Genomic DNA, 25,645 nt, shown 5'->3' on the forward strand with positions numbered 1-25,645 from the left:
ACCTTTCACCGTGTAAACGGCGGCCCGCTTTTTCCCCACGGTTGAACGGCACGAAGCGAGCGTCTGGTGCAATTTTAAAACGCGCCGCCGGTGAAGATCCCCCGTGGGAGAGGACCGCGGCACGTATCGTTTAATCGACTTGTCCGCGGTTTCGCGGAGGTTGCGCGTTCCACGAACGCTCTAGTAACGACGTTCTTACACGGTTTTTTCGCTGGCTCTTGCTCAATTTTCAGAATTTTACCATTCCCCGGGCCCCGTGTTCCTTTTATTACGAGCGCCGCGTGATAGGGTTTTTTAAAATCGGGGACATTGTCCCGGGGATATTAGATACCGCCAGGTCCGTGCGAAATGGCTAATAAAAAGGGTCCAGCCGAGCATAAGCGCCGCGACCGAATCCTACAAGCTCGTACCACGTCGGGGCCACGTTGGTTGTCTGCGGAGATCTCGTCGACGTGTAACTACGTATGTAGAGTAACGTGCTTGCCACCGTGCTCGGTAATACCCGTGGTTGGCCATAAAGGGAGTTCGTAAACGACTGGTACGGCTTTCCTCTTCCCTGTCCCTTCTAGCCAACGACCACGCGGAACGTGTGCCACTGTACACGCCGCTGGAAAACGACGCGAAACGTACAATGAATATAGACTTTGCTTATGTTAGTCGGTACTGTTCGTACGTGGCGAGCTTGCACCGACCCTTATAGCCGTGGTCTAAAACGCTGACTGAACTTGAGGCGAATTAATCGAGGTACAGAGAGGTATCGGGTATTTAAGTTCCATCCTGTGGGTTATTAAATTATTTATTAATTTCTCTTCAATTGTGGTTACAACGAAGACGAAGATAGAAAGGAACAAACAATTCGAGAAGAATAATTCAGGCAGTACTTTTCTCATATTTTCCACGGAACGGTAACTTCACCGCTCGCGCTCAAAATGGAAATAGTTCTCGCGACTCCTCGCTGAGAACGTCGCCTCGCTTGGAAACGAAACGCGCGAATGTGTTTTGAACGAAAGTGCGACGTAATGGGAGAATGTTGTTACAGTTCGCGACGCGGGATGATTACATTCAGCCTGATTCCGGTTCGCGGCCTCTGATAAATCGCGGCTGAAGATAATTAGTAACGAGCTTGATAGCATTTCGCGACGATGCTCGTCAAGAGAGGCCTGCTTAATTGTGAATCGTCGGAAGTGGAGATGCATCGTGGCATTAGCGCTCGCTGTTTAAAGGGCCGGATTTCCTGTACGTACCCCGCGGTTGTTTGCGGGTTTTCGCCCACGGATGCGCCACTTTAATTAGCTCTTCTTAACCCCGCGCCGTGGCGGCGGCGGCCCCCTTTCTTTGGCCCACGATCCACCAGGTTCGACGAACGATTCGAAGAGTCGCGTAATTGACACGCGAAATTGTCTCAGGTGTTTGGCCACGGTGTATTTACCCCGAAAACTTTCCTCCGCTCACCCGGAGTTTCCGGTTTCCACGTCGCGGAATTGCCGACAAACCGAATGGAAACTTTCCCTACCCCCCCGCAGTCAGCAAACTCGAAAAGCAAAGCTCGGGACGTCCGATGTCTTAATGGATATTTTGACAGGATAATTATCGCGTGGACGGAACGAGCTTCGTTAAATTATCGTTAATGACTTTCGGCGGCGAGTCGCGGAAAAACGTCGCAGCCGCGTTAGATACAGATTAACCGAGGGTTTTGTTAGCGATTACACACGTTCAGCGATTGTTATTCGCATTATCCTATTATATTTAAGCGCGCTACAATTTTGTGTTTTAGTTTAGCGGAACGAGTCCTGTTTCTTCGGTAGATTTTTTTCATGTCCCCGTCTCTCAATTGGAGACTGCTCGCAACGGGCGGAAAACGATGAGAAACGATACGTCATTGGCTTCCGTAGCCGATCCTGAAAACGCAGGTGAGGGAATTACGTTTTATTACGGTCAGCAGCGGGACAAAAGTGCCATCAAATCGTAACTACCGCTGTAAAATACGAAGTTTCAGACCGTAAAGCCGGATTACCGTACGCGGTAATTATCCATTTTAATTGCGGACTGTTATCCGAACGACTGTAAAAATGAACGCGTTCAGAATGTACGCGTATTGGTCCAACGTTTAAAGTCGAGATTTTTCCTAAAGATTACAAGTAATTACGTAATTGCTCACGTAGGGTTATCATCTTAAATATTACGAGCTGGTAAGAACAGCGTGTTGCTCCCAGAAACATTTCTGAAAAGCGGTTGAAGGAAGAGGAGAGCTATTCGTAGTACCGTTCGAGGTGCATCTGCGTTTAAACTTATAACCTCAGAGAAGTTAAATTGCTCACCACAGCCGGAGCACGATTACGTAGTTTGCTTAATGATTCATACTACAGCTGGTGAAGAGGTAATCGTTCGTGATAAAGTGTGTAAAAAAAACGTGAATTAGTTTTTATAAGCTGTATAGCCATTAAGAGGAACGATACAGAGCTTGATACGAACATAAGCAATTTCAGCAAAGCCTTAGATTAGTCTACCCGTCTTTATACAAGGGGGACGATGGATGAAACCTGCGTATCGCGAACATTAGCGATAGTAAGTTTCGTGTTGAAACCGTATCATTCATAGTTACTAAGTGGCAAAAATATTTCTCTTTGATTACGATCCATGATCCGTGGTTGTGCCTTATTCTCGCGAAAGTATTGTGTACGAAACCGAATAGATACGACTTTTCGAACCATATTATTATTTCCATCGGACCATCATCCCGCGTGCTTCGAGTACATATAACACATTTCTTCTCCCACTCTCTCTTGGTAACGCAAAGACTAGAAATATCTGACGAAATAAAGCAGTCGCGTTTCGTAAAAGCTTAAAAAGCGGTTTCGTATCGGAAGGAAAGGCAGCCCGCGAAAAGTAAACAAAACACTCGCGCCCTCTGCTCGTTTTCAAGATACAGAACGTGATTGCGGTGTGGTTACACGAAAATATGTATGCGTGGTTAACAATGATATCGTTATCTGCGAGAAACACGGAGATAAACACACAGTCGAGCGAGGAAACCGCAACCAGTGAGAGCAGTGTCGTCGCGACTGTCTCCTTGTAAACACATTAGAGTACGTGCGTGCTCGATAGAAGCACGTCGCGATTATACCGCCTCGAGCCGTTCGACGCGTTACAGGTGAGGCATCCGGGCAGCCCGGATTTTACCGAGCGTATTTCTTATATCGAATCACGCGTTTCGCGTATCGCCAGTGAGACCAAACGCGTCGCCCCGTTCGTATCGCGTACCATTATTCGCGGCCGGTGTACAGTCGTTTTTTAACCGCGTGCCGGCTCGCGAAGTGCTAACCACGTTCGCGTGTGTGCATCGCGTGTGCCTGTGCCTGTGCTTTCCCGTGCGGTGTCCGAAGCGCGCTTGGTGCCTTGTCCCTCTTCGCAGAACGACATGACGATGGAGCATGAGAACGACGCAAGGGTCAGATTACGGAGGACGAAGAGCGTCACGAGGGCCGAGGAGATCCAAAAAGCGGAGTTGATGGTCCGCAAATCGCAACCCGACAGACCGTAAGTCTTCTTTTCCCGATATTTACACGACCGTAAAGCGTACTACCATCGTTCTCCTTCGTAACCACGAACGCGACCGACCCGCCGCGACGACTGCGCCTCCGTATCGTTCGCGAACTCACTTCGCTGGTTCCTCGACGCTCGTCCGGTGTCGTTGCCGACGTGATACCGTTCAAAAAAACACAAACGATGTCAACGAGAACACAACCGCGAGAAATTTTCAGGATCCTCTTCGGACGCCTCCGACGTAACAGAAGATTTTATGGGAGCAACACGCATGCGCGTTTCACCTCAGATCGAGCGCAACTGTGAACGCGTGATCCCCTCCCTTTGAGCGATGCATTCCTCTTCTTGTTTTAGCTCACGTTCCTCCGTGCCGTTCTGTCGCTTGTTATAATCGATGCGGAGGTCAGTCGGCGGTGTATACGTGAATTCCCTACCGGTCGTTTCACAACATTTCGTCTGGCTAGATAGGCCAGGCACGCCTCAAATTCGTGATAAGACGAGTTCCTTTCCCGACGACGGACGAACTTTACGATGCTTGAAAAGTGTAGCTTTTCACAGACTTCGATCGCGTCGCTACGTTTCGTAATTTCGTATTCTTCTTTATATTTTTCGTATATGGAAATGCTAACGATACGGTAATTGAGAAAAATAGTCGTCGTCTGTATTTATCGCTTGACGCGAAGTCGCGTTAAATTTGAGACACTCCGCGATTGCGAATCGACGGTTTTTATCGATCAGATGGAATTTGGAACACGGTCAAGGTCCAAGCAGAGTTTAGCAAAAGTACATAGTTCGGTGTCTGACCATGACTGTCTCGATCCACGTGTTTGCTTAATCCCGTAGGCCAGCGATGGGGCTTACCGTATAAGCGTATCTATCTCCCATTCGGTGAAATCGATGACGAGCCTCGTAATCAGAAGGAATGACTAATAACATGCTAGTAAAAAGCTGTAAGCAAATATTTGAGATGACGTGGACAATGTGTGAAACGAATCCGGAGACGGATACGAACGGCGCGAAGTTCGTTCGACAGAACGGACACGGGAACTGACAATTGAATGGAGTGTCGAGTGCGCGCCACTCGCGGAAACGAAAACTTCCTTAACGAGCCATTCGCCGTTTCTGATGGAAGTGCACGTCAAGAAAACACGGCTAGATAATTCGTTCGCCAGGCGATGGCGGCATAATTATTGAGTTTCGTTCACCTCCCAGCTGGGGTGTACACAGCCCTTGTACCTTCGCAATAGAGGAACTTATCTCGATGCGAGCCTCGCGATAACCGACAGTGTTACTCGGGCTCCGTGCTCAAAAACAATGGGAACGTCTGCTGAAGCTTCATTTAAAGTTCCAACGAAGTGAATGACAATTAACCGTTCCAACTTCGCGATCAATAAGATCTCGTTAGACGTTGGGAATAAGTAATGAACGTTTCAGGACACGTTAATCAACTGGTCCACGGCTACACGAGTTCTCCCCTCTTGTTTCTTGCGTTTTGTAATAAATCAAACCGTGCTGTCCAGTCCAGCCCGAATGAATCACAATTACGCGTCGATACGTCGGGCATTTACATTTCAAATTCCAAACGGACTTCAATTGTTCCGGCATATGTCTCCTTTCTTCTTTACTTTCTTGTTTCTTGTCGTACGAAATGCTTATTGCCTCATTCTATAAACAATTGTGTATATTGTTAGACTGACCTTTTTCGAGCGATTGGTTTCGTTTGTTTTGTTTTTTTTTTTTTCACGTATCGTCTCACGTACATTTTTCGATGTCCGATCACGTAATTGGAAGTCACCTTGTATATCGCGAAACAAGGGGAAACGCAGAATATTCCAGCGGGAACTTACAGGTCGTTTATAATCCTGAAATAATGCTTGCTTTTCTTTGCCCAGAAGATTATACGTAACACGGAATTCTATCATGTTTGAACCGATAACGTTGTTGGTTTATGCGCTGAATTGTCTTAAGATATATTTGCACGCCATTAGATTAGAGTTCGCTGATATATAAATAGTAATATATCAGGCTTAATCGTGGCTCCCTTCCGTTACACAAACAGAAAGTTGTCCGTGTGCAAAGTTGATGGTATTTTATAGCAACGCGTAGTACCGGTGTAGACCTATGCAAATTTCCCAGCAACATTTGGTATTCTATTACCGATAATATATATTCTTTTATTACGCAAATAGCTCAAAGGATCGATATTATCGCAACGAATATTAAAATAACATTCATGGAATTCTGTTTACTTGTTAACGAAAAGCAAAAAAAAAAAAAGAAAAAAGTAGTTATAATTGATTAGGGTCTTTCAAAGATGAGTAGTACAAGAACTAATAATTAACCAGGAAATAGAGAAGGTTAACAGTATACGCAGATAATGTATTCCTCGATAATTTATGGCTCGGTTGCACGTAACGGTGTGTCACCGCGATGTGAAACGTCAATTCTCGAATAAAATTCAAAATTGCTTTAATAATCCGACCAGAAGTTATTGACGCGTAGCGAAGTAGCAACTGAGGCTTGTTTGATGTCAAATGTTATACCGTTCGTTCGTTGAACGCATTCGGAAACGGATTCTATTAATTAACCAATGAAACGTTCAAAAACCACACCCGGCCGAAGCGTACAGTGTATACGCGCGCTTTCAGTAACGCGAATCGAAACAATGCCATGTCACGTATTCTCTTTGTGGCAATTACAGAATAATTCCTTTAGGCGCGACAGTAGCAAAACGCATACCTCTCTCCGCTCTGTACCTAATTAACAATCACTCGTCTGTCTTCCAGCACAAAAACATTCGCGTAATTAGTTCCCCGTATACTTCCGTTTCGATCGCAGAAGCTTCGTCATTCCATTAAATCGTTAAATAATGACTGGCCGTATTCGAGTCGTGTACACAACGTGACATTCGAATTGTCAGCTAACGAATTGTGACTGCTAATAGACTTCGCGTCTGAACTGTTTCCAAACGAGAACGCAAAGAGACATTCTCTTAGAAATTGCTTTCGAACAAATTTGAAACGGGACAGTAGTCTCAATCGCGCTGAGCCATTGGCGGCCTGTTTTTTAACGCTTTCCTAAACTCGTTTACATATTTCGTACCGTCGGATGGCCGGCGCGTCTACTCGTAGCGTACCTTTAATTAAAATGTTAATTCCACTGACACGGCGTAAGCGCTTGCTTTATGATGGCGCACGAAAAAGGAGAACGGTTGATTAGCTGGATAATTGGAAATTATATCGTGGAAATACTTGGGATGAATAGTCGACGTGCTCGCGAGCATTGAAGTATCATAAATTCATGGTTAGTCTACGGTGTATTCGATTTAAAGCGTGGATCCCGTGGCTAGGCGCGTTCCTCAATCGGAATCGCTAATCAAAGAATCCTCGAGCGTTCCGCGGAAGCAGCGAGGAAAAGCAAACTCGCGTTAATATTTCTCCGTAAACAAAAGGGGGGATGCGAGGAGGGGTCCACCGCGTGCATGGCTAGAGAAACCGAAGCAGTGGGCAAATTCTATTTGTCCAGATTTATGAAGTTCCGCGTTCGCGTGTGCGCTCGCGTGTGGCTTTAATATCCATCCGTTGTGGAAAAAAATTTAATCAAGTCGCCGGTCTAATCGAGCGCGCGATCAAAAATTAATGCGTTAAAAACAAGATTAAATCTGGCGAGGCATTACGGTAGTAAACGCGATACAGGCGATAGTTTTTTGTTAGGATTTCGCGAGCGTAAAAATGGCGTCTGAGAAGAAGGTTGAAAACTGTGTTTCGCGAAAAAAGGCTGGGCGAAAAAAGTAGAGAATAAAATGAAAAAACGTAATCGCTCGGCGTAGCGGTCATTCCGTGGAAGTGAACGTTAATTAGCGAGACGAGACAAACATCGCTGAGGGCTGGCGATACCAGACGCGCTTTATTTTAGAACATATCCTTCAAACTAGCTCTGTTTTATTAGGGAAAGGTCGACCAGCTAGGCAAAAAACACCGAAATCTTCTTCCCCCTTTGACATGCTATAATGACCTGCAAACAACGGGTCTTCTTTTTCCACCCTTGCACTCCGGGAAGGAACACCTTCCTACCTCCGGTTGTTTCTTCTCCCCAAGTTCGCACCCCTCCGTTTTCTTGCTCCGGGATCGTCCATTATGCCGGAGAATCAGAGATGGCACACCACTCCTCCGTCTCTTAAACAAACGAACCCTACTGTATTTACCCGTTCCGTGTTTGCCAGATACTTCTTGTTTTCGCCAACTTTGCAATTAGGCGCGAGCTCGTCTGGGTTCGTTGGACGCCGTGAATATCGAATGATCTACCCCTTTGGTCGAAGGAACCCGCGCGGAAAGCTATGTCTGGCTCGTACGATCTTTCAATCCCGGATTGATTTTAAAGTTTCCGTTTGCACGATCCTTCGATTCGGGCATCCCTGCTCGCCCTGTGTTTGCTTCGAAATTGAATTCACGACAGCTTTCAACGCGCCCAGGAAACTGCTCCGTCTATAAAATATTCACGCAACAATGTTCGTTCCAGAGTGAAATAAGAGTTTGTTAATCTCGCGGTGACGTCCAGAGTAATTAGTTGCGGGTATAGTTAGACGACCAAGGAATGCCATTAACGTCCGCCGCGGATATTTTCCAATATCTCCGCCTCTGCCTCCGAACGACGTGCTACGGCCGACGGGTAATAATCATTCGGTAATATCAAGTCGGACGAGAGATGGACAATAATAATATCCCCACTATTTTCCTTCCCCATTTTTCTCCCACACATCGATCTCCCCTCGAGTTTTATCAGCCCATTCCCGCGATCTGTCCTCGTTGCCCTGGACCTCTGTACTATATCGTGTCAATATTTCCACCGTCCCTCTAACCGTTCGACCGCTGGTCTCGTTCAGTTTCTGGGCTTGGTGTTCGAATCATTAATAACTTCGGACGATGTTCCATGCGAGGGAGCAGACAGGAGGGATAGACCCAAGGGCAGATTGGTAATCATCTCGTGGACTCCTCCTCTGTCTTCTCTCCTCGGTATATATGCACGTATGCGAATAATCACCCGTCGCGCGTATGCACGGTATCGAACGATCCGCACAAGGGGTGTGCTCGAGGGTTTCATTCACGGGATTTTAATTTCCCGCCAATGGTCGTTCCCGCGAGCTTCGATGTTTCTACAAACACGAATATTGGCTCCTTTTCGTGCCAATTTCTTTAAACGCGGAGGACGCGAAAAACACTTAATAAAGTCCGAAGTTTGCCACCCATGCTTTCCGATTGGGCCGGATTTTATCGATCGGAGGATATTTATTTTTTTTTCTTCCTTTCCGCCTGGTTAAAAAAATGCTTTATTCGCTCTCTATCAGCTGTTTCGACGCGGATTTATTCGCGATTCACCTAGTTGAACAAAAACTTTTTAATCTTCGTCACTGCGCGACTGGACGAGGCGCCACCGTTTTCGAGCTGACGCGACTTCGAAACGAATGAGGATTAACGGTATTGTGCTGTCAATCCTGCCGTCGCTTCCTGGTTTCCCCTTGTTCCATCCCTTTTCATCCCACGGCCCTTTTCTTCGCGGAAGATTGCGGCGTCGGTGTCGAATCTAGCGCGTCAAATCAGCCGGAAGAACAATGGAAAGCGATTACGTCGACGGAAGGGTGCCGAACGAGCGTCTGTGGATTAGGCACGAAGACGATTGCGATTTTCGAGATCGACTCCGGTGTTGCCCCCCATGAACCACATCCCCCCCCCCCCCTGGTTACGGTCTGTTCTACCCTGAAAATTATGGCCACCGATAAAATCGTGCCAGAAATATCCAGCTAAAAATGTGAAACCGGGCAAAACCATTTGTATATGATTTCCTCTAGCCGAGCACTTCTCGCAAACATCGTGCATTCCATTTGCAATTTTGCTGATTGTTTTTTCCGTTTGTCGAATATAAAACTCGTAAAATGTGTAAAATATGCAACGCGAATGTAAAAGTTATTTACAATGGAGCTCCACCTCGAGATTCTAGCGACTAATTTTACGGTACACATTCAACGCGTTTAAACGCTATCTGGAAGAAATTCCTGCGGACTCCTCTTGAATAATCTGCCACAGCTCCGTTCTCTTTCTGTTCAAAAATAACACATCACTTCCGCGCGGAGTTAAAGCCGCGAATAAAATTTATTCGTTGACGTCATTGCGTTAAAAGCAGCGCAGGCTCGCGGCACGCATAAAGCGACCGCACGCGATCAATAATATTGTCAATATTTCTGGCGCGGACGTTGCTATTTATTGATCGCGCGTGGTCGTTATTAAAGAATCGAGGTTGACATTTACTAGAGCAAAGCAATTAATGCAAACATTTTTCGCAGCCGCGTACAAATCGAAATCGAAATTTACCCTCGCTCTTCTTTCTCTTTACGCCCCCTCTCGCGCGTCTAGAACGCACCCCTGTTTTCTCGACCTAGGTTAGAACCTAGGTGCCTTGGGATCCTCACAACAGGTAAGGATCTCCAAGAGCACTGGTGATCGCGCGCGGACGGAATGTAGCAGCGAAAGTTAGGAGCTGGTGAAACGCGCGGGACAATAAAACCGGGGTGGCAGACACGCGGACGGAACCCGACAGACAGACAGAGAGCGAGGAAGATGGAACGTTTGGTGCTCCGGTAATCGATTCCGGAGTGGTTCCAAGTCGGAAGAAGGAGAGGACGAGAGACGGAAGGAAGACGAGGTGAACGAAAACCGGTCTGGCAAGAAGACCTGTTTAAAGCGCCATTTAATTTTCCTTCATGAATCATTTAGGGTATTCTTCTACCCCTTGCTGTTCCTGCCACTGGTTGTTCTCTTTCGTCCGCTCGTTCCCGATCCGCGAGTCGGTGGCTGCAAGTTTCCTTCCTCATTACACGGGTAATATATGTATATCCGTCTATCGCTTAAATATTCAGGAGGGTTCCGGTGTCAGGAAGATTCGCGAGGCAGATACGGGAATCCTATGAGCCAGCGCCGGCCGCCCCTTTCCGCCGTCCTCTCTTTCGTCTCGTTCTTCATCCTTTTTCGCTCATCCTCCTCCGCCCCCGTCCTTGTGTCCGCCCTTGTATGTACAACGGCTTCTCCGTTTCCGTAGCCGTCGGGGCTGACTTCAGATTTCAGGAACAGCTAAGGGGATGGAACAGAAACACGAGTGGCGTGCTCGCTTTTGTGGGTCTAACCCCCTCGTCCACGTCTGCGTCTCGCTTTACGGGTTCGCCCCCACCGGCGAGCGTTACCTACCGGTCTCCCCGTGGAACGTGCTAGCTGGATAAATGCTCGTTCATTCATAGTTTGCGAGATAAAAAATCTAGAAAGTCCTGCGAGGTAAAGCTGAGAAATGGCCACTCGCGCGGCTGCTTCTTTATAAATGTTTGAATAGCCGGCTGCGTAGTTGCCGCCCGCGCACCGGTTTATACTAAACCGTATACTCTCTTATACGTATCGTTAGCAAGCTATTATTTCGAATGTACAAACAGCGAAGGGTCCCTCTATTATTTCTGTAACTTTTTGCAAGCTCGCGTATCGGCGACCGATATTACGGTCGCGATATCAGTGCCGTTTCCGGCACTCGTCGAGAACCTTTTTATCAGGTTATTAGTTTCGAAACTGTACCATGACCGGCGGACGATCTTCTGGCATCCTTTCAATCCCCGGTCGTATAATGGAGACGGCAACGTTGACAGCGCGTAATATACTTTTCATGGACTTCTCCGGTTTAGATAATGGCCGGTTGGACCCTGCACCTTATCGCGTGAACGAATTACGAGCGGACGGATAAGCGTCACTTGGATCGTGACGCGTATCTCTCGCGTATAACGGCACTTCCGCTGCGTCGGATAGCCGCATTAATTTTCTGATTCACCCCGCGTCAAATATGGATCTCGATGCGTGCAAAACGCGCGGACAATTCTCCGGACGATAAAACGTCGCCGGCGCGCGTTCACCCGAATATTAATTACACGGATAGAACTATAATTATTCAGCCGCCACTATGGACGGCAGCGGAGCACGTCGTGACTCGTTATCGATATCGACAATTCGAATCTCTCTGACCAGCTGACACCGCGCGTGCTCGCAGATCGCCACCTCCTTGAATCAGATTTTTCCTGAACGGAGACAAAATTCATATAAATGCTAACGCGAACGATGACACGTCGTCTCGTACCTGTGGTACGTGGACTGGTATAAACGCGAAAATTTCCGTCCACCGCGTACCGACTTGGCGTTGGTTTCTAAGGGTTGCCGCGCTTGGAGAACGAAGGAGCGTATAATCGAGAGACAAGAAAGAGGGGTACTCGAAATTTTCAGACTGTCCACGTGGATCGCGTGGCACGAACGCAAAAACTCATCCAGACCGAATCATATTACTCGGTTGTCGCACGCTCGGATAATTATACCAAAACATCGTCCGCTGTTTCGTTTCGGACGGCGCGCCCTGGAAAAACGCATTTCCGTTCTTTATTTCGTTTCACGCCACCGGTATGCACCGATTATTCCATTCCCTTCCCATCGTTGTTTTCACGCCGCCGGTGTCCGGCTCGGATAGAAGGATTTTTATTTTTTCTCACCCCCGCGTCGACTTCTCTAACGCTGGAAAACAACGATCGGCCACATTTTTAAATTAGCGGCCGCAATAACGCCGGCCGCGTAAACGCGGTTTTTACGCGCTTCTATTTACACGTTTCACGGCGTTAAAATAAGTAGCCCAGGGGGCGGTTGTGCCCGTGTAACCCGGCAGCGACAACGAGAAAAATAATCCGGCGTGTTCCAGATCAGACACGAATGAATTTTAACGACACCATTCCCCCGACTCGATTTGTCTCCCGTTCATGGTCCATTAAATGTATACCCACGTAACGAAATCGGCGGGGAAACAGCGCGCCTAATGTCCCCTCCGTTCGTATTACAATCGACCCGGGGGCTGCGAATCTAGTTATCGAACGTATACGAGCGAAGTTGGTCGACTCGCGACTTTACGACATCGATAATCGCGAAGCTTATGACGCGCGCAGTCAGTTGCGAGCGGAGCTTTTTCTCGCGCGCGTCCTCCGCGCGTCTAGACGGGAGGAACCCGAGGACCGGTTCTCGCCTCTCCCCGGTAACAAGAAACAGGCGTGCTGCTCCGAAACCAGCATGCCGTCTATCCGAACTTTGAAAAGCAGACGGTAACTTCTGCTTTCTTGTCAGCTCGTAGAGGTGGTTCGCCCCCGCAGGCCTTGTCGAAACGCGCACCTTCCAACTGATATCGCGATTCTGTAGCGTGTGTCCTCGAAGGAATTTTCATTATTTTAATTACGAGAAAATGTTGAGAGTCGAACCGCGAGTTTCTAAAATTTCCATCGCTGCTCGGAATGTAGATGATTTGTTCTAAATTCACCGTTATTAATTCATACGATCGTGATCCTAGCGGGTTTACACGAAAGGTATTACAACAATTGTTAGACCACTTAAGGCTCGGACTCGGAAACGTACAAGCTACGAGTCCTCGGGGAGAACCACCCCGATCGTATGCCGACCGGCCGAAAGATCGTTTAAGCGTTTATTGCTCTGACTTGCCATTCCTGGCGAACTTGGACGGTGACACTTTGGACACCCAGTACAGCTCAGCACTCATGCATATGGAAGTTGTCGGTGACACGTCCGCATCCTGCCATGCAGGCCGGTGCCCAGTATCAGAAGTGTGAGATAGCTCTTCCTGGGCGGCTCACGAGCAGCCCTGCCCGGCTTTATCGCCGCTCTATTAATTACCACGATCTGCCATAAATTCCGAGTAATACTTAGGATTTACTCGAGACAGCGGGCAGGTTAAACGATCACATTAAATGCACATAGTTGCAAGACATAAGGAACTTCTGTCAGGTAATTACGAGGGACAAACGACGCAGTATTTCAGGAAAGGCTTCCTTTCGGCTCTCTTTAATCTTTCGTTGCTTTATCGTGGCATTTTACCTTTACCGCGAGAGCGTCCCCTCGCAGCCACGCTCCACCTTTCTAGCCACATTCTTATTTCGTTCCCTTCGCTTAACGTCCGAAAGATTGAACTGTCCGATCGAGTCGGTGGCTAGGATCTTCCGCTCTAAATAGTTTAGGTCATCCCAGTTTCTCGAATCGTGTCCCTAATGTAAGAAATCGAGATGGCACGACGGAGATAGCCAGGGGATTGAAAGTTTAAACGCGAGCGTCATTGGGTTTCCGGTGGTGAGGAATTTGAGGGAACGCGTTTCTAAGGCCTCTAAGGCGTAGGCCGCGTATCGCGTGTACGTATATATTGTATATTAAACTTTTAAGCAACATTCGCGAACACCTCGCGCTTTGTTTCGTCTCCCTAAATTCTCACAGTCAGGCAAGCACGTCTTATCCGGAGAAGGAACAAGGGCCTCCTCGAACGCTTTATGCTTCGAGACAAAACGCTTTTGAAAAGTTTACACGATGGTCCTCGTCAGCCCGTGTAGTCGCACTCGTAGTCACGGAGGGATGATACCAGTAGTCCGCGGAAGCCGATTACTCAGGTTCACCCGGTGTATTATCTGCGTGAGAGATACCTAAGACGACGAGGAGGCTTTTGTATCCGGCACTCGTCGCGATCTTGTATACGGCATTGAAATTTCATGAGACGGAGTGCACCGGTGTATTGTTAACATCGTCCACTTAATAGCCATAGGAGTTGCTGTTCGTACGTGAAAGGGAATTTCTAATGCCCGCCGCCGCGTTTCTTCCAGCGTTTCGTGGAACGCGGATACCGGTATTAGTGCCTCCTATCGAGATATAAAGTAGAGCACACTATCCTTAATATGCTTTGTCTGGCATAGACTGTCCATTTCTATTGGCTTCATTTCAAGTGGAATGCATCGCGGATCGTTCGAGGTTCGCTCGGTGAAAAAGTGGAGACAGCATGCCGAGGGACGGGATGGGAGGAGGCGAGGGCATGGATAGAGAGAAATAAGAGAAGCTCGAGCAAATGTTTTCAATACGTTGCATAAATCGCGTGTTTCCTCGTAAATTGAAATGGAAATGCATATAACCATACCGTACAGAAGCGGCTTTATTGTTCCATTCTTATTCCAGTGACGTTTCTATGGCGCCTTACTTTCTTTATATCGCGGACGAAGGAGCATGCTATCGACCCGAGAGACGAGAATTTCTTTTAACTTGGACCATCCTTTCTCCTTCCAGATGTCATCGTCCTAGAGACAGCCTGTTCTCGTGGAGCTCGGGCTTCGACAATTTCACGGGATTCGTCAACTGGGGCTTCCTGTTGTTGGGCATCGGCGGAATCCGATTGCTCCTCGAAAACTTCATAAAGTGAGTATATATCGAGAATCTTGATAAAACCGCTGGCTTATCAAACGTGCCGTGGACGATACGTGATCGGATTCGTTGAGCGTTCGCGGTTCCACGAGATCCGATACCGTGTACTGTAACCCCGTGGAGAAATTGATTTATATGTAAGATGACGGGGAGAACGTTCTCCGAAATCTCGTCGTCTCGTTCTAAGCGTGCACCGGTGTAACGATAATTGTCAACGAATCTATCGACGATCATTACCGGCACCCTCGGTTTCGTTGCTCGTAGCAATTTATCGGACGTTTAGTCATCGGGACCGTTCGTAAAAAACAACTCGGGCATTCGACGTGTACATCCGGATATTTCTCGAGTGGTAAGAGGAAAAAAAGTTATCGAAGCGTAACCCTCTCGATCGTACCACACGTCGGAGGGGGAGAGGCAGAGTTAGAGCTTGAGAAAGCTAGACGCGAACCGTTTCGCTTCGAATAATAGCGTAAAGGGGAAAATATCCGAGGGAACGACAACTTCATCAAGCTGTCAAGGGGGTCTTGGACCAGGGAAAAGTAGATTACGTTAGGACAAAATGGAATTAAATTTTAATTAAACAGAGTGGCATTTTTGAATGACGGATAAATTCCGGTTAATTAGCCGGGTTGAGTGAAGATTTTTCTCCTGGAATATTTTTTTATTTCCGCCTGAAATCCAAACACGACGGTCGAAATAAAAAGAGGAGCAATCAGATCGATGGCGAAAAATGAGATTCCCATGATCGGTCGTGCACAATGTAGGATCCCTGGCCGGATCTATTGACGTCGCTCCTGTCGGAAATCAAAGTCACTCTGGCAGTCTAATCTATTCCGATAACTACGCATCGTTATCGATGCCCTCGCCGGATCTCGATAAAACCTTTGTGCGAAGTTCGTAAAAGGTTATTATCAGTGATACACGCACGCGTGCATTAATTATAATCGCGAATACAATTCAAACCTGCTAATATGCCAATAACAATCCTGGTTAATGTATTTCTAAAGACCGCAGAATGTATTTACCGGAGGGCTGAATTTCAATTTAATTATCGACTCGATTTTCATGAGACCACGCGCATGGACGCTTCTTCTAAATCGCGAACGTCCACCGAGCGTGGCGAAGAATCGGGGAAAAATTAATTAATTTATGGACGAACAGTGGCGGAGACATTACTCGGGGGCTGATTAAAATTAACAGCGCGTCGCGGCACCCGATCTCCTCGAACCGAAGATTTGCCCGCGCGAGAGACACAACCGTACTTTCCCTTACCAATTTTCTGGCCGTTGAATGGGGAAAGGGCGAAGTACAACCCCGGCCCATGAATAATTTCAACGAGATTTTTATCGCCGTTGTAAACTCGCGACCCTCGGTCCGCGACCGGCGCCCCTCCGCAACCCCTCCGCACCCCCGGCGGGCGCGTAACAGAAATTTATCACGCTCGTTAAGCGTGGAAAAACTTTGGAAAGAAACTTTCGCGTCGTAATTGCTCAGCCCGGTCTCGAACCGTTTTCTGAAACAAACGCGGCTGCAGGTCACTCCCGAAGACTTTCCGAGCGAACGGGCCGAGTGATTCCAAGAGTGACCAGCGGCCAAAGTGAATTCTTCTCCGGATAGTCGACACCCATACGGACAAATTGTTCCATCGTCGCGGAGGTCACGATTAGTTTCTTCTCCGTTTCGAATCTCTTCTCTTATTGACTTTCTTTCGGAACCGACCGGTCTGTTAATTTTTGGCGAATATCGCGCGATTGGAAAATGCAGTTGGAGTAATTTCGACCGAATTCTGCGCTGATACAAATTAAAGCGCAGAATTAGAGCACAGAATGCGAAAGATAGGGGGAGGATGTGGTATTATATTTTTAATTCCTTCGGTGCAATCCAATTTTCAATCGTTTATTGTACTAAGGATTCGCAGCGGAATACGCTTGCGGAATTCCCGACATCTTCGTAGACGAGAATCTAATTACAAGGGATAGTTGAGGGGATTATTGCGATGGAAGGATCCAAAATTGTGTTTGGGAAATGTAGACCCTTGAAAAAGGGTACAATTGGGCTAGGAAGTTCTTCCGCGCTCCTCTCCCAGAGATTACCATCTATTTAGAAGTCCGGAGAACTTTCTCGCGGAGAGTGACTTACTCAGGAAGTGTCGAAATAGTTTGAAGTAGTTTATTCGGTTTTAAAGCGGGCATCCTTCTGGATCAGATGGAGAATTGTATAAACTGGGTCTGAAAGGAGGCCTTTTCCCTTATTAAACGGAACACTTTTAACGTAATTCCTGTATCACCATTTACTAAATTGCCGAAGAAAATTAATCCGAGCTGCGAGCTGTCTTGTATCCCTTTGAGTTAGAGATACATGTCCGTACAGCTCGTACCCTATAATCCTATTGTCGTATTATCGTCAAAGAATGTACGTTTGCCTTTAAATTGCACTTTCCTCCGCGATAATTGAATTCGTAAGAATGCCGCCAGACGGATACAAGGAAAAGCGTTCATTCGACGAGTCACGAGACTAGGAGGAAGCTGGCAACGCGATTCCGCAGCGATCGAGATTAATCGACGCGGAGGAACGGCGGGGGCGGCGGCGGAGGCAGCGAGAGCTGAATGAGACACGGCAGCAAGAAAGTGGGATGACGGTTCTCTGGGAAGTGAAAAAAAGTAGGAAGAGAGCTCAATTAATCGGACTCTCGACGAAGGACTCCGGCTCTATCGATAAAAGTCCGTGGAAACCGGTTCGGAGACAGAGAGACAGGCGTATCGAAGTTTCGTCTCCCTTAGCCCTTTTCGTAGCCGCGCTCCGAGGGGGGAAACTTTTTGAAAGGTCCACGATCTGCTCATAATTTATGCACTTAAACTGGAACTGTACGGGAGCCCCGTACAATTCTTAATGGGTCGAGTTTACGAGGACGCGACTCGTGAAACCGTGGTCCGCGGATCGAAAGAGGCGACCATCTTTCTGTGTTTAATATTCCTTGCGGAAGTCGATGAATACGCGGCGGATCAAAGTGAAAGAAACTTAAATGATGCATATCCAACCTATCGTGGTATTACTCGGAAATGTTAATACTTTCGAATAAGTCCTCGTCGACCGTCCGGCAACGAACGCTGCGAATCTCCGTGAATTTTAAACCTTTTCCCAGCGCCGTTGAAAAAGCGCGACGCGGAATTGCAGAGAAAGGGTAGAAAAAGTATATTTATATCCCGTCTGATAACGAACACCCTTAAACAACAAGCGAAAAGTATCGGTTCGCGATCAAGTTTCGCCCATTATTTTTTCTACGGCTCCTCTCGCGAGTCCCATACCCCGTACAGACGATTACAATGTCCGGCTTTGGAAATTTCCAACGATTCGATATCGGGTGGGGCGCGCCGCGCCGTAGACAGCCGATCCCGTCGTGTCACGTTCATCCCCGTCGTTCTATTTTGCCCACGATTTTCGCAAGGATTCGCGTCATGCCGAGAAATAAAACTCGTCTGCCGTTCATCCGGATTACGCGAGCCATAGTCGAAGAATCCTCGGAACTGCACGGTAGTTGGTATCAGCGAGCGCGAAAAAAATGGCATTAACCGTTCCTGTGCCGTGTCGCGATAGTTTCCCTTCGATCGTCCCTCTCTCTCTTCGCTTCACGTTTCAGTCTCGATACCTTGCACTTTATCGAAATAATTCGATGCCCTCCGTTATCGAACGAATTTATGAATGTGCACGAGTTTAAATCGAAATTTCGATGGTGCCAATTTGTGATTAAACTTTATTTGATTTAATCAGCATATCAGCAATCTATTAAATGCTATGGAATATTGGTCTACTAGTTGTTTGTATTTGTTTTTCGAGGATGCGAAGGATGGTAGGATACGAATGCAACGCAAGACCCATAGCAATGGCCTCGAACTATGTCACCCCACAGCAATAAGTTTACTTTAGAGTTTGGCCTAAAGTGTCCTTAGCTTTGGGTTTGTTTTAAGAGGATTTATTCAGGTTTATAGACACGGACGTGTGCGTGCGTTGGAAGCGAAGTTCAGTACGAGTTGTACGACAGTGAGCTAGAGCAAACTGACCTGAAAAATAAAGTCGTTGGTACTGAGTAAGGTATGCGGTTTCGACTGGTATTTGTCTTCCTGTTTTGCTTCGTATACAATTTCAGGAGGTTCGTTTCATTGTTCGACCGCGTGCGAGCGAACGGACGTTCTATTCTTATTAGCAAATTACATATGTTTCGAGTGATCTAGCCGCGGTCCCATTGACGAGTCAATCGCGTTACGAATCGCCGTGGACGTGATCTCGAATCTAATTGAGGATACCACTGTCGGATGTTTACGCCGAGTTGCATACACATTCCTACGGCACTTCAATCCGATTAACGATCATTACCGAAGGTGATTTGAATTGACAGATCGCGCGATAAACTATTGTAGTCGTAATCGAATCCTTCCAATTACTCTGTGAACTTGAAATCCCATCAGATGATCAACCGCAGCCGTGCCGAATATAATTTGGGCCACGCGTATCGAACGAGTTCTTTTTTAAACGTATTAATGACAAGTAAATGGACCGCTAATACAGGTCACCGATCTTTTGCGTTGCCTGCCGGAATGGAGGAGAAAGGGAGGGCGAAAATCGAAGCCACTTTTTTTTTTTTCTAAAAGATCGCTCGAGAGTCAACTGCCCCACTTGACGTTTACACGAGAAACGATCGCTTCGCTAATGTGTGTCAATGCGCCTTCGCTCATTTATAGCTCGATCGCATACACTATCGAATCATCGAACCGTGCCGCGACAGGTTGGTACTCGCTTCAGACCAACGATAAAACGTAACAACGCGAACGTGCTCGCCAGCTGCTAGAGCAAGATAAACGCCCCCTGCCCTCCCTCCAACCATCGTTTATTAATATTTAACCGCGAACCATTCGCGTACCCGGTTTTTAAGTCGGAACGCTCCATATTGCCGCCGTAACTCTTTCAATCTCGAGTTCCGTCCTTATTCTGGCCCCAACTACCCTCCCCGTCGTCCCTCTTCGGATCAAGTCGAGTGTACGACCCTTTTCTACGCCGCCACCCTCGTCTCTCTATCCGTCTCCGTTCTCTCTTCGCGCTCAACGTGGAATTGGGGATTTTATCGTGACGCTGTATTAACGAACTTCGACGAGTCGAAGAACGGCCGCGGATTTAACGGGGTACGCTCCACCCGGATCAGAACTGGCTATTCTCGTCCGGGGAAAGAAATTTAATATCGGTCTCACTCGCGCCTTGGACCGATGAGCCTCGATGGCTACGATATCCCCCAGGAACCCTCGCCGTTTCGGTTGCTCTATCAGGCTTATCTGAAATAAACAGCCGCCACTCGCCGTGTTTTCGATAGATCCAATAAAGTTTCTCGCCTGTAACGTGTGCCCGCGCGTTTCAAACCGGGCTACAGCTGATTGAAATTTTTCTGTTTACACCTAGTTTCGTGTTTATGTCGCGACTTCGTTGTTTCACATTTTCTCAGATATAGTAAGACGAAATTCGTCGGCTGGTTCTTTAATCAATTTTAATTATACTCGTATGCGTGATAAAATTTAACGAGATTCTTGTGTTTGAGAATAATCGTGATTAAAAGTCCTCTTTCGGGGATGCTGAGCTATGTCTGACCATATTCTGGGTCGCGTCTGAATCTATCGTGGACGTAGCACGCGTTTATCATCCTTCTCGATCGTTCGTAGATAAATGAACGTACAGCACGGTGCGAATTATGTTTTTATGCAAATTTTATTACTTTTTTCCGCGATGAAACACATTGGTATTAGATCGTAGTAAATCGATGGTTAGTCGAGAACCGTAGTGAATAGGGATTGATGAAAACGATAGTTATCGTAATATACTTCTAACCATGTTCATCTCGTATCATGTGAATATTCCCTTAATGATAACCTTCATATTTTATCACTGCTGGTTTTCATAACATAAAAGCGGACGTTTCATAATTTACAGCACATTTATCTCTCGAAATTACCGAAAGTATCTCCACGTTATAACATCGAAGATTAATGACTGAATAATTTACAAGACTTGCAAAACCGCACGCATAAAGAGTACTAGGATTACAGTTAACACTTCGAATGTCATATTGCTCGCATTTAGATGTTGTATTCAGTTCCATGGATAGGTAATGGTCTCGCTTATTCAACTTTCAGCGGATACACCTATAAACGTGTTAGAATCGGGAGAATATCCAGAGCTTGATAAAATCGATACAATCCTGCTACTTTATTCATTCTTCTATGAAGATTCGAATACGTAATCGGCTGACTAAATTTGCCTCGCAATCGTAAATCGATTCGTACATTATTCCGATTCGATGGGTATGAAATGATAGTTAAACATTTAACGACCATTAGCTACACGTTCTGTCGGTTGTTGTCTTTCAAAACTGGATAAGATATTCATGAAGATGTCCCGGTTTGTTCGTAAAGTTTGCCAAACAAAACAACCGATATCCCGCGTCGCGTCAACCCGATTGGCCGCTTATTTCTCCGGCAGCGTCGGTTGTAAAGAGATTTCAAGCACGTCGAAGCCTTTGCGGCTTTGTATGTTTCATTTACATGGCAAAAAGGAATTAACGCGTATTACCGCGAACAATCCCGGATAGACGGTGACGTGTATCGATTTTTCGCCGCGGCCCGGCAAAGTGCTTAACAATTCAATCGACGAAGCTGCACAAAGATATACCGCGGTATACCAGCCCGGTCAGTGATTTACCGGACAGTAATACAGGGGGATTGGTGTTCCCTTTCGAATCACTTTTTGGCTCGCCACCGCACACAGGATCGAGCACAGTAGCTATCAATTATAAACGTTTGATTTTTCCGGCTCGTTCTTCAATTATCGTCGCCTGCGTCAACGTGAGTGATTGCGTTTGTGTCGACAAAAAGGGACGGTTGATGCGGGGGCGTAACCGAAAAAACAACGAGAGAAAAAAAAAAGGGAAAGGAACGAAACAACCGGACGATCGGATCCCAATAAATATCCTTGTGCCCGGTGCGTCGAACCGCGCCCACTTCAAATACTTTAATTACTTCGCCTATAAGCCTCGTTTATCATCGTTAGCCGACGTGTTCGACCTGAAGCCATTAGTGTCGATTATCCCCTTGGCAATTTTTTCCTCTCCCTTACACCTTCGCCGGTCGACCAGCGAGCGCGTGCAGTTCGTTTGTCTTCCTCGCGATCGTCAACGGTCGTACGCGCGGCAAACGCTCCCGATGGCTCGGATTGATACGATGGCGCGCGATAAATCTCGCGCTATGAACCGGCGAGTCGTTTTTCTTCCGGGTAAAAGTATGTTTGATAGACAGTCGAACGAGGATTCGGATGGTTTACACGGGCATCGAGGTATCGGGATACTTTTCGATGATCGGATTTCACGAACGTCCATTCGTTTATCCGCGAAATTGCTCCGTGACAGGGGGTGTACTTTGAGCGGAGTAGAAGAAGGAGATCGTTTCCATTCCCGTCCCTTGTGTGTCCAGCGGCCTCTTTTAAATTTCAGAATCGAGCACAGGGTGACGTTTATTATTTACCCCCGAAGAACAAAGGGATCGAGGGTCCCGCGCCTTTTTATTCGGCGTTCGCCCCTTCCTTGCTACCTCCCTTCTACTTGTATTTTTTTCCTCAAGCGCTCCGTGAAGAGCATCGAGCCGAAGATAGACGTTAATAACGCCGCCTTTGCCCTTCGACCCGTGTCGCGATGTAGACACTCATTTCATTCGTAACTCCGAGGATAAAACTGGGAACCGCGGCAGGGGAGGGACGATAATAACGAACGGGGCGTTCCTCCGTTTCTTTTCTCGTTTTCTTTTTCTTTTTTTTTTTTTTTGCTTTCGAAGTGTTTACATGCTACCCTCTTTTGTTCTTTCATAGGTACGGGGTCAGAGTGGATCCACGGGAATGGTTGGTGCTCCTCAACGGCAAATACGACGGCGACGAGGAGCATCCCTCGATTCTGCTCATCATCTGTAAGTCATTCCTTTGATATCCGACCGCGAAACTTTTGATACGGAAGTTTCGCGAGCGATACTCGCGAGCTTTACACGGTCGAGCAACGCGGCCTGCAGCAGAATTTCCGTGCACAATACGTCGGTGGTATCTCCTAAACGCAAAGACTCGCGCCGTTTGCTTCGCGTTTCATACGTTTATTACAACTTTTTCTGCGTTCATTTGCGCATATTCTACTTTTCTGTTCCGCGAGTAGCATGAAAAAGTCCAGAAGCGTTGATCCGACTAAATATTCCTGGGAACGACCAACGACACAAAAGATATCACGATGTGCTCCGCAAATAAGCGCAAGCAAATTTCCACCGCGATATTTTATTCGAGCGGCGAACGCGACTTTCTCTCGAGAACGCGATTATGGAGGCGTGTCGCGCAAAAGTGAGCCACCATAAAAAGGTAATATGCGCGAGGAACGCGAGCAAAAACTGCTAATTTAAATGTAAAAGTAATTAGCGCGTGTCTCTCTGCCGCGAAGGGTTGGACGTTCCGTGGTAGCGTGCCACCCCCCTCGCGGCCGCGTACAATTGTCTGCTAAATTTCAAAGATCTCCCCGCCCGTTCGACCCTATCCCTGTCCATAATTCTCGAAGGCGTGCTTTAACGCCTGCCGTGCATTTATTGTTACGCGAAAGTTGAAAGACGCGCGCGCGCGCGAGAGAGAGAGAGAGAGAGAGAGAGAGAGAGAGAGTGAGAGCCACGAGGGGTCCGGTTCGTAGATAAACCTACGTCCTGCGGCGGTCGACCCTGGCTGGATTCAAATTTATCGCTGAACGGAGGACCCTTTAAACCGTCGTTTAAAGCTCGACTTAAAAGGCACGAAATTTAGCGCGTCGGAGTAGAGGCGCGCGTAAATTTCGAGGCTGAACCTCGGTACTGCAAACCGCTCCCTACGCATTGTCCTTTTACTGCCGGCGCCGTGCACTCGGTTATCCACGTTTTCATCCGGAACCACGACATTCGCTGCCTCTGCGGGTACGTGGTGTCGTGAATGTTTGGTTTCTGCCTTTGGTTTCGCCCGTGGTGAGGCCAGCAGGCTGCTGGGATTTATGCGCGAACAGAATTTTGGTAAGGTGCGATGTTAAGGAATTTTCTTCCGTTGTGCTCGACTTTCTCCTCTTATTTCACTGCGCGTTCACTTCGTTTTTACCAAATTCTATGTAGCTAGGAATCTGGTCTCGGTTCACGTCGAGGTTTTCTTTTCAATCTTATGCAAGAAAATAGCAATTGTCTACCGACGCGTCGGTAAAATCTGTCGAACGATTCATTTCGAAACATTCGAATCCTTCGATTCGACCAACCCGCGTGTTCGACGTGACAATTTATTAACAACCTGTGTATCGTAATTAATTATGCCGCGATAACAGTCAGTGGGCCGAGTCGAATTCGCATTGCGTGCCGCGGACTCGTTCGATTAAAGCTCCGTAGGGTTTCGAGTGCAACTCTATCGGTTACAGGGTAGTAAGTTGCACCCAGGACGGGTAGAGGGGGCTGACACAACAAGTAGCAGGCGAGAGCAAGTGACCTAGTAAAACCGTCGCCGTAGGTTGCGCCAATTTGCCTCCGATACTCTCGATCTCCTCAAGGCTAATTATCCTCGCGATTAGGTAGCGAAATTAATTTCTACCCCTCGGAAAGTTGCGCTCCGCGAGACCCGCCCCGTGTTCACAAAGAACGAACGTCGCCCGATTCGCGGGCCTCGATGCTTCGGGAACACCCCGTGAATACGCGTTAAAACTCAGCAGCATGTTGCACGCGCGCGTGCAAGCGGAGGGTCGCGGGTAGAGGTTAGAAGGGCTGCGAAATAGCAGCGATAGGGGAAAGTGGAGGTGTCCGAGGGGGAATAGGGACGGTTGCTTGCATTATTTACACATGAGGGAAGGTAATGCTCATAGGGAACTACGCTTAATAGCCCTCATATTTTAGAATCTTCGTCGTGCGAGCCCTTCTTTTCTTACCACCGGGGGCCTTAACGTTTCTCTCTCTCTCTCTCTCCGCCCTCTTTTCTTTCATCTTTTTATATACCAGGGGCTCGTTCGTTGGAGCGAACGAGCACCCCCTCCGGCCCTCGTCTTGCCTCCTATCCGGGTGGTCCTGGGTCTCGCATAATAATTTTCACGGCTTCTGTACCGCCTGGCCGCCGAGATTGCTTTTTAAGCGGCGCCACCGCCAGGATCTCCCAGAGTTCGCGGCTCGCTCTTTCGCGATTAGGGGATTAATTATTCCGTGGATGTCATGAAGCGCGAATTATACCGTTTAAACGGCTGACCCCCGTGATTTATTCTCGGACTTTTACGTTGATCAGCCGTCCGGTACACTTCTCCCTCTGAATATCTGATCTCCTTTTTTCCTCCAACCTTTCTAATTAATTTGCTCCCCTTTTGCAATATTCGCGGACCACACGTTACGATTTAAAACGCATAATGCGGAGGAACGTATTTACATTTTTAACGAGAAGTTACCCCCCGGAACAAGTTCATTCGTGGGGAGAACGGGTACGGTCTAGAGGAGACTAGATCGTCCTATATTCTCTAACGCCGGCGCATTAATAAAATTGAGACGGAAGACGGAAGGGACTGACAGGTTTACGAGAACCGGTGGATTTTCATTGTTTTCTTGTTTATCGCGCAGCTGGCACTCGGCTTGTGCTCGCGTTCTGATTCCATTTCGCCGGGAACTGTTCCGCTGATCCGTGGGAATGACGCGACTACGCGTCTGATAGGCCGCTGGAGATGTATTTTTCATGCGCGCACGCGAAGCGTTAATTGCACACTT

General features: G+C 47.5%; 1 protein-coding gene across 1 annotated transcript in view; it reads left to right on the plus strand.

Annotated features, from left to right (window-relative positions):
- Window positions 1-3,270: 3,270 nt before the first annotated feature.
- Window positions 3,271-25,645, plus strand: part of Mdy (diacylglycerol O-acyltransferase) — a 98,379-nt gene continuing 76,004 nt past the window's right edge. The window contains exons 1-3 of the mRNA XM_076906872.1: window positions 3,271-3,537; window positions 14,712-14,840; window positions 22,743-22,837. Of these exons, the coding sequence (XP_076762987.1) occupies window positions 3,419-3,537; window positions 14,712-14,840; window positions 22,743-22,837 (343 nt within the window). The 5' untranslated portion in view covers window positions 3,271-3,418. The remainder of the gene's footprint in view (window positions 3,538-14,711; window positions 14,841-22,742; window positions 22,838-25,645) is intronic.

Source organism: Xylocopa sonorina, chromosome 1, assembly GCF_050948175.1.
Source record: "Xylocopa sonorina isolate GNS202 chromosome 1, iyXylSono1_principal, whole genome shotgun sequence".
Lineage (NCBI taxonomy): Eukaryota > Metazoa > Arthropoda > Insecta > Hymenoptera > Apidae > Xylocopa > Xylocopa sonorina.